This window comes from Alosa alosa, chromosome 1 (genome assembly GCF_017589495.1).
Source record: "Alosa alosa isolate M-15738 ecotype Scorff River chromosome 1, AALO_Geno_1.1, whole genome shotgun sequence".
NCBI classification, from domain to species: Eukaryota; Metazoa; Chordata; class Actinopteri; order Clupeiformes; family Clupeidae; genus Alosa; species Alosa alosa.
The window spans coordinates 23,140,745-23,149,403 of record NC_063189.1 but is presented as its reverse complement, the minus strand read 5'-3'; the positions used below and the strand labels follow the sequence as shown (position 1 = coordinate 23,149,403).

The following is an 8,659-nucleotide window of genomic DNA, read 5'->3' as shown; positions in this document are numbered from 1 at the left end:
TGCATAAGGAGCACATCTCTCACACACACATTCAGAAAGGGTGCATAAGGAGTATGTCTCTCACACACACATTCAGAAAGGGTGCATAAGGAGCACATCTCTCACACACATTCAGAAAGGGTGCATAAGGAGGCTCTGACTGGTCCTGAGAATGTGGCCAAATAAATGACAAAGCATTCATGCGGTAACAAAATCATAATCATGTATTTTTTAAATATCATTACAGATATAATTATCTGTCTTTCCATTGCATATGGATTCACTGTATAATTCCGCGGATACCTGTGGACAGAGTAGACAGCTTATTAGTGTGTTGAGATGAGTGCTCCACTGCAGAGGTGCGCTGCTGAGCTGCTGTGTCAGATGTCTGGCTCTCGCCACCGCTGCTGTCAGTGGGGCTCCATGGAAGTGGGAACCAAGGAATGCAAACAGCTCTCTCCTGCAAACCCATGTGTCACCTGCCTGAGACTGGTTAGGAGAGGCACCTTAGGTAGAGGTGTCTGTGTGTGTGTGTATGTGTGTGTGTGTGTGTGTGTGTGTGTGTGTGTGTGTGTGTGTGTGGTTTTCTTTAAAATGAAATGGAAAATTGTCTGATAATAAACAGTAGAAATAACTACACACAATAAACACTGACAGAAGAAAGCAGAGAGAGGTATTTGTGGAATAGAGCACCAATTTATTATTCAGACAAAGCAAAAAGTACATTCTCAAAGACAACCCCGGATCTGCACCCTTCAGCCTCGTGAGAGCCTCTCTCCCAGTGGAGCCTCCTCTAACTTCAAACTTCAGGCTTTAACATTAAACTCTTCACCTCCCACAGCACAACACACACACACAAACACACACATAACTATGGTAATAATGACTGCAGTCTGGCCCACATTCTGACTTTCTCTCAGTTTCTAGCGCATGCGAGCACACACATACACACACACAAACAGGCAGCTATAAAGTGAGAGACAGAGAGAGTGTTTATGTGTGTGTGTATTTGTGTGTGTGTGTGTGTGTGTGTGTGTGCCTTTTAATGTTAAGCGATGCTCTTAGTGATCAGACTGCATTGCTGCAGAGACTAACTCCCCCTGGGAGACTCTGACATTAAGAGCAAATTAATGAGGGAATTCTCACTTAAACATGCACTAGCTAATGAAAGGCTGTGTGTGTGTGTGGGGAGGGGGTCTCTGTGTCTCACAGGGGTATTCTGGTTCTCCTTTCCCACTTGTGATTCCTCTGTTAATTTCTGGCAAAGTTACAATTTCACACTGCAGTGGTATCCACAAGCACAGAGAGAGAGAGAGAGAGAGAGAAGAGAGTCTAGAATACAGTGTGTGCTATTCAGCTGGGTGTCATAGTTGCAGGAACTGCTTGACTCTCAAGTCGCTATGAGTGCCACATCTCTGCTCAGAAGCACAAAAGAATTTGGAGAAGACACAGCCAAAGACAGCATGGCCAATGTAACAGCTATTATGAGGCACACTGTAACTCATAGCCTAGTTGTAGGTTGACCTTTGAAATAGGATCCTGACCCTTTATTTCACACACACACACACACACACACAGAAACACACAAACACACACACACAGAGAGAGAGAGAGAGAGCATGGTTGTAACAGCTACCTGAGGAGGGAGATGCTCAGCCATCCCAGCCTGTGATTTGTGCTGTAATAGCCGGTAAATATGAGCTGCCCTGGACAGCCCACTGGACACAGCGCATTCTGCTGACACTCAGCTCTTTGGCACAGAGGGGCTGCCTTGCTGCAGTAATAGGCTTTTTAACCAGGTTAAATCTTATCAACGACACGTAAGCTCTGACACACACATACAAGTGCACACACACACACATACACACACACACACACACACACACACACACACACACACACACAAGCAGTAAATTACCACTGCAATGACAGATAAGAGGGAAACTGCTGAAACAATCACTGTTCTTTATCTCGCACACATATATCAGAAACACACTTCACATGAGCCCACATGAAAGAGAGGAGAGAGCAGGAGGAGCGCGGCAGGCTTGGAGCTCCACAGGGCTACAGAGAGCTGCGGCATTTCCAGATCAACCGCCTTTGACCCGTCTTATCTACAGCAACCATTCAAGCCCCTAAACTCTAAAACTAAGAACTGAAAATGTCAGAAAAATACTGATAATTATGCCAATATGCAACTTTAATTTCAGAAACAAAAACAAGTTATTATATTATTGAAATGGGAGAGAAGCGTCTGTGGGTCTGTGTGGCTTGTGCAGCCCCTTGAGTAGACGAGATGTAACGAGACAGTGAACACAATCTAATACAGTACTGTTACGACTGGGCTGGGCTGGTCACCCCAATCACTTCATCAGAGGCTGAAACACGCACGCCACATAGCCTGTCTGACGAACGCCTGTCTCAAAGCATCAGTGTGTGTGTGTGTGTGTGAGAGAGAGAGGTTCGATCACCATGTGCGTGTGAGCATAGGCACATGTGACTGGTTTGTGTTATGTGATGTGTGTGCGATGTGATGTGTGTGAGATTTGTGGGCTCATTAAGGGCTGTGTTGGTGCTGCAGGGAGGACAGCGACTGGAATCAGACAGAGGATCGATTGCACAAGATGAGGGGGGAGAAGTTTACGAGAGCAAGAATCATGGGAAACGGAGTTAGCAGGGGAAAGACAGGCAGAGGGGCAGAGGGGGTGACAGAAGCATGAGGGCAATACTAATGTGTGCTGGAGATCTGAGAGCCAGTTGAGTGTGACTACAGATAGAAAGATAGAAAGATAACTAGGCATAAACATGGCGAGGAAACACTGTAGCTCTCAACCCAAAGATCTCCTGTAAAAAGCACTCTGAAATGTGTGTTGTTCTGAGTGCATCATGGCTGAAGTCCACTCAGCACATCACGGGCATGGAGACGCCACACTGCAGTTCAGGCGTATAAACATCTCAGAACACGCAGAAATGCAGTTCCCTAGCTGAACTAAACAACTCTTTGACTACTACTGAACTCAGAGCTGCACGGTTGATCCTTTTCTTGTTCATCGAAGTCGTACCTCTTATTTATCAATGCACTCTAGACACAGTCAGGCCATGGGAATGGTGGTTGGGGAGGTGGAAGTGGACTCTGTCACAGATCAGCATCAGAAGGTCTGATAAATATCCGGCAAGCACAGGAGTCTGACCCACAATGTGGTTCCTATGAGAAAAAATGTGCATGTGCATTCATTTCTCCAACGAAAGGACTTTTCTCAGCCAATATGTCTGTCTGTAAATGTGTTCAAAATAGATGCATACTGTGGGAAGGCATCTGAAATGTCTACAAATAATAAAGGCTCTCAGACAGAGTAGCCATGTTCATACATCCCCAAACACATACATTCACGTCATGCAAGTGTTTTAGTCTCTCTGAGACCACGCTGCACCCTGTGACGCGGTGATGGCGTGTGTTTCAGAGGGTCTGTGTGTGTGTGTGTGTGTGTGTGTGTGTGTGTGTGTGTGTGTGTGTGAGTGAGTGGCCAGCTATTTTCCTGCTGCTCTATTTCCAGTCTCCAGCTCAGACTTAACAGATGGCTCTTCCCAGACTTGGAGTTTCTCACGCTTTAATGGCTGTGTGTCTGTTCCCTCTCTCCGCTCTGCTGTCCTGTCCTGCTGCTCTGCACTGCCCCTCTCTGCTGTTAACCAGACCGCTCTCCTCACCACTCCTCTCCCCTGTTTACATGCATGTGAATACATATTTGGTAGTGTGTGTGTGTGTGTGTGTGTGGGTGTGTGTGTGTGTGCGTGTGTGTCAGTGGAGAAGAGAGGTCACACTATTATCAAAGGAAAACACTCAAGGTCCTGTTTAAAAGATCAAGTAAGGAAAGTTTATTGTCATTTTCGCATCTACAAAGCTGATATGGGAAGATGCTGCTACAGTATTCGGTCTTGTGTATGGATGTGTTTGCGATATCCTGAGTCACTGGGGTTAAATAGGGTAAGGGTGTGCGTGTTTCAGCTATGTTACGTGTGCATTTGTCTGTGTGTGATTGTGTGTGTGTGTGTGTGTGTGTGTGTGTGTGTGTGTGTGTGTGTGTGTGTGTGTGTGTGTAATTGCTGGAGCGTTTGAGTGACAGGCTGGATGATGACGGTGCTCTCTAAGGACTGCTGATGGGGTGATGAGGGTCTGCCTCTCTGCCTGCCTGCCGTCTGTCTGAGCGCTCAGAAATCTCCTGAATACCTGAAACAAAAGCAGGCACACAAGCAACATGTTAGACAGACCATCCTCAGACATCTGTTCATTATATCACAAGGCTGCATTTACATGGCACGCTATATGTGAGAGTGTTGATGTGAGCTAGTGCGTGTACCAGCTAAGCAGATCAGAGTGACACATTGTAACTGTGTGCATGTGCACTGCATGTTATAGGGTTATTTCTATGCCAAAGTGATATGATGATGCCATAGACTACCTGTCAGCAGTAGTTACTGTATTCCTGTAAGTTACTGTGCTTTGGATTGCTCTGATCATGCTTCCTCGGACAGAGCCCGATTGTTAATTAAGATGGAGCCTCAGTTGTGTGTGTGTGTGTGAATGTGTGTGTGTGTGTGTGTGTGTGTGTGTGTGTGCGTGTGTATGTGTGTAGGTGTGGGTGTGTGTTTGTGTGTGTGTGTGTGTGTGTGAGTGTGTGTCCGCACGCTCACTCATCCTCTGCTATTGGGGTGTTATAGCTCTGGAACAGTGGCTGGACGAAGAGGCCGAGGGTTCCAGTCACACATACGAGGATGAAGATCCAGAGGAAGAGACGGTCAATCACCATGGCTACGTACTTCCAGTCTTCTATGATCTGCATAACACACACACACACAAAATGACCATACGCACTCATTTTACCATCAAGCGTTACCCTAGAAATAAAACAATTCACTGTGTAATCTATGAGATCATTCTTACACACCCCTTCATCATCATCTTCCATCTTCATATGTTCAGCAATGAACCTCACGCCTTCAATGGCCTCGTCCACGGCAACATCTCGCTTCACCCTGACCCTCTGTCTGACCTCTGAGCCCTCAGGGAGCTCACCTAGGCACCACCTGCCCCCTGCCAGTCCTCCCGGTTCATCGCCCAGGTACAGAGTGTCCACCTCGGTCTGCCGCGAGCGGCCCTCTGACGACGCAGCTGAGAAGGACTTCCTCTGGTGCCGCCGGCGGAACTTCTCGCGCACGTTGGAGCTGCCGGGCCGGCGCATGAACAGGAAGACGGGCAGCCGGTGCAGGAAGATGCGCTTGACCCAGTCGGGCATGCGGTGCGTGCTGGGCGAGCGGTGGTGCACGTTGAGCACGCACACGCTGGTCACGATGGAGAAGGTGACCAGCACCATGGTGAACATCAGGTACTTGCCGATGAGCGGCACGGCCAGCGAGGTGGGCGGCACGATCTTGGAGATCAGGAGGAGGAACACAGTGAGGGCCAGCAGCACGGAGATGCACAGGGTCATCTTCTCGCCACAGTCCGACGGCAGGTAGAACACCAGGATGGCCAGGGACGTGATGAGGACGCAGGGGATGATCAGGTTGATGGTGTAGAAGAGCGGCTTGCGCTTGATGACAAAGTCGTAGGTGACGTCCAGGTAGGTGATGTCGTTGGGGTCCTCGTTCTTGCGGCCGGGCAGCGAGACGATGTCCCACTCCCCGCTGGGCATGTAGTCGTCGCGGCTGGCAAAGTCAGAGGTGAGCACCAGGTCCAGCTCGGTGTGGTCGTAAGTCCACGAGCGAAACTTCATGGTGCAGTTCTGCTGGTCAAAGGGGAAGTCCTTCACCTCGATGGCACAGGCACTCTTGTAAATGGCAGGGGGGAGCCAGAAGATGTCGCCTGTGTTGGCAACCAAAGCGTTGCTGTAGTAGGACACCTCGTACACACCATCCGCACTTAAAGAGAGAAAAAGCAGGTGAGTCATATATCATCTTTTTCATTCTTATGATATTAATTTTACTGCTTTCAGGCCCTTCTTCAAACATTCTATGTAGGGGGCCTCAGCACTGTCACCCACTATCCCCAATGGCTAAGTGTGAGGAAGAGGAGCAGGGAAGAGGGGTAGACAGAGCAGAGCTGAGCAGAGTGAGTGAGAGCAGGACTAATCCAAGTGAGTACTGAGGCTGCAGCTCAAACTGAGGTCTCAGGGAAGCCCCACAGGCACGCGCCTCCCCTTTCTTCTCCTCTCAGGGAGAAGAAGCGTGTCAGATGCCCCCATGAATGCGGTGTGTGCTGATTAATATTCATTAATTAACCCTGTCTCCTAATCCAGCCCCCTCAAACCCTATTCACACACTTTTCAATTAAAATCACCATAGAAACACAAGGCTTATTTTAGCAGTCGATTTCACACTTTCATCTGCCTGAAAAACAGGCAAATCAAATTAGCACATCCACAAAACCTTCCTCATAATCTACGTTTATCCACTTAGTGATCAAAAAACCCCCCTCAGAATATTTGTGTGGCAGTCACATAAACCAAAGCAGATCCTTTTGGTGCATTTGTTTTATTTGGAAGGAGGATGAATGCATAAAATTGACCTTATTGCAAACAAAATGTGGCTGACAGCGTTTCCCCTGGCCTAGTTTGAGCTGCTGCTGCTGCTGAGGCTGAGTGGTGAGGCATGGAACACGCCATCACCACATTTGGGCTCATTGTGTTACACAGTGGAAACAGTGGAGAAAGAAGATTAACAGATGTAGTGTGACATTTGTTTACTGTGTGTCAAAAATCGGCCTCCCACTTTTTGGTCCGCGTCGTACAATCTGTGGCAGTATGTTAGATAAGACTGGAGACAGTTGGTTTCAAACATCTGCACATTTGATTCAATAAGGTGCCGACTATTTGCAGCTTTGCGTCCCAGTCATGATGTTGTGAAAATGTTGTTCAAATCCAGAAAAAAAACATTGTCCCCCAATCATTGTCAGTTAGGCTTGTGTGCCATGTGACACAGTAATGTAGTGCATGGAACACGCCATCACCACATTTGGGCTCATTGTGTTACACAGTGGAAACAGCGGAGAAAGAAGATTAACAGATGTAGTGTGACATTTGTTTACTGTGTGTCAAAAATCGGCCTCCCACTTTTTGGTCCGCGTCGTACAATCTGTGGCAGTATGTTAAATAAGACTGGAGACAGTTGGTTTCAAACATCTGCACATTTGATTCAATAAGGTGCCGACTATTTGCATCTTTGCGTCCCAGTCATGATGTTGTGAAAATCAAAGTCAAAGTCAAAGTCAAAGTCAGCTTTATTGTCAATTTCTTCACATGTTCCAGACATACAAAATGTTGTTCAAATCCAGAAAAAACATTGTCCCCAATCATCGTCAGTTAAGCTTGTGTGCCATGTGACACAGTAATGTATTTGATTAAAACATCTAAAATAACTTCTAGGTCTTACTTGTTGTAGAGAACAATATCAGGAAGCCAGATGAGCTGAGATGGGATTCGTAGTTTTTTAATTCCCTCATACTCATCCGGATCCCACATAAGTCTGTAGTCATTCCATTCCTGTAAAAGGCAGAGGTGATGGCATCCCACACATACACCAATAACATAAAAGCATTCAATTGTTCACACACATTCATGACCTAATTTTGTTAGTAAATAACAAACATACTGTACCTGTGAGAGCCAAACATTAGTGGTCATAATCTGTTCCCTCTCATTCTGTAACACAAAATCAGAAGTACTGATTACGTGGACTTAAACACTGAATATAGACTTTGCCGGCACTATAAAGTCTGTCCCTTTTGTGCTAAACTCTCGCAGTATACCAAAATCATAGTATTGCATAGTGGTGACAAAGTCAGAGTATAAAACACACCAGAGGCTGTATTCAATGTCCTCATATACAGTGCAACCGGAAAGTTTTCAGACCATTTCAAGTTTTCCACATTTTGTTATGTTTCACACTCATCTTAAAATTGATTCAATTTTTCTCATCAATCTACACACAATACTCCAACACTCCACCAAAAAACAGGTATTTGGAGTGTTTTGTAAATTTATAAAAAATAAAAGACTGAAAATAAAAGACTGAAATATTCCATTTACATACTGTAAGTATTCAGAAGTTGTAGAAACATCTCAAGGACCATTGATAGAAGTAGGATGCACCAGAGCTCAATTGCAAGCATCATAACAAAGGGTCTACTATGTAAATGTAATGCTTATGTAAATGTAATATTTCAGTCTTTTATTTTTTATAAATTTACGAAACACTCCAAACACCTGTTTTTTTTGTGGAGTATTGGAGTATTGTGTGTAGATTGATGAGAAAAAAAATTAATTGAATCCATTTTAAGATCAGTCTGAAAAATAACAAAATGTGGAAAACATGAAAGGGTCTGAAAACTTTCCAGTTGCACTGTATAATACTTTCATTTTAACACAACTAAAACTGATATGTTCATCAGATCATAAATTCCTCAGTCCACCACACTGTATATTATTATATATACTGTATTTGTGTATGTAGGTTGCATGTGAGTCCTTGATGACGTGAGTGTTACTGACCACACTGATGAGCTGGGCCAAGGACACCTTAATACCGATGGTGACCTGCTGGCTCTTGTTGACGGCTGGCCGGATGAGCTTGTTGTAGCGCTCTGGGCCCAGCAGGTAGTCCACCAGCCTCTCCTCGGAGTCCGCCG

General features: G+C 45.8%; 1 protein-coding gene across 3 annotated transcripts in view; it reads right to left on the bottom strand.

Moving 5' to 3' along the window:
• Positions 1-3,847: 3,847 nt before the first annotated feature.
• Positions 3,848-8,659, bottom strand: part of chrnb5a (cholinergic receptor, nicotinic, beta 5a) — an 18,072-nt gene continuing 13,260 nt past the window's right edge. For 2 of the 3 annotated variants that reach the window (XM_048263555.1, XM_048263547.1), the window contains 6 exons: positions 8,523-8,659; positions 7,629-7,673; positions 7,405-7,514; positions 4,923-5,895; positions 4,669-4,811; positions 3,848-4,204 (listed from right to left, as the gene is read on the bottom strand). The exon at positions 8,523-8,659 is cut by the window's right edge and continues 9 nt beyond it. In XM_048263555.1, coding sequence (XP_048119512.1) covers positions 4,186-4,204; positions 4,669-4,811; positions 4,923-5,895; positions 7,405-7,514; positions 7,629-7,673; positions 8,523-8,659 — 1,427 coding nt within the window. In that variant the 3' untranslated portion in view covers positions 3,848-4,185. Of the gene's footprint in view, positions 4,205-4,662; positions 4,812-4,922; positions 5,896-7,404; positions 7,515-7,628; positions 7,674-8,522 lie in introns of all 3 variants that reach the window. The other variant, XM_048263561.1, reaches the window with a different exon arrangement.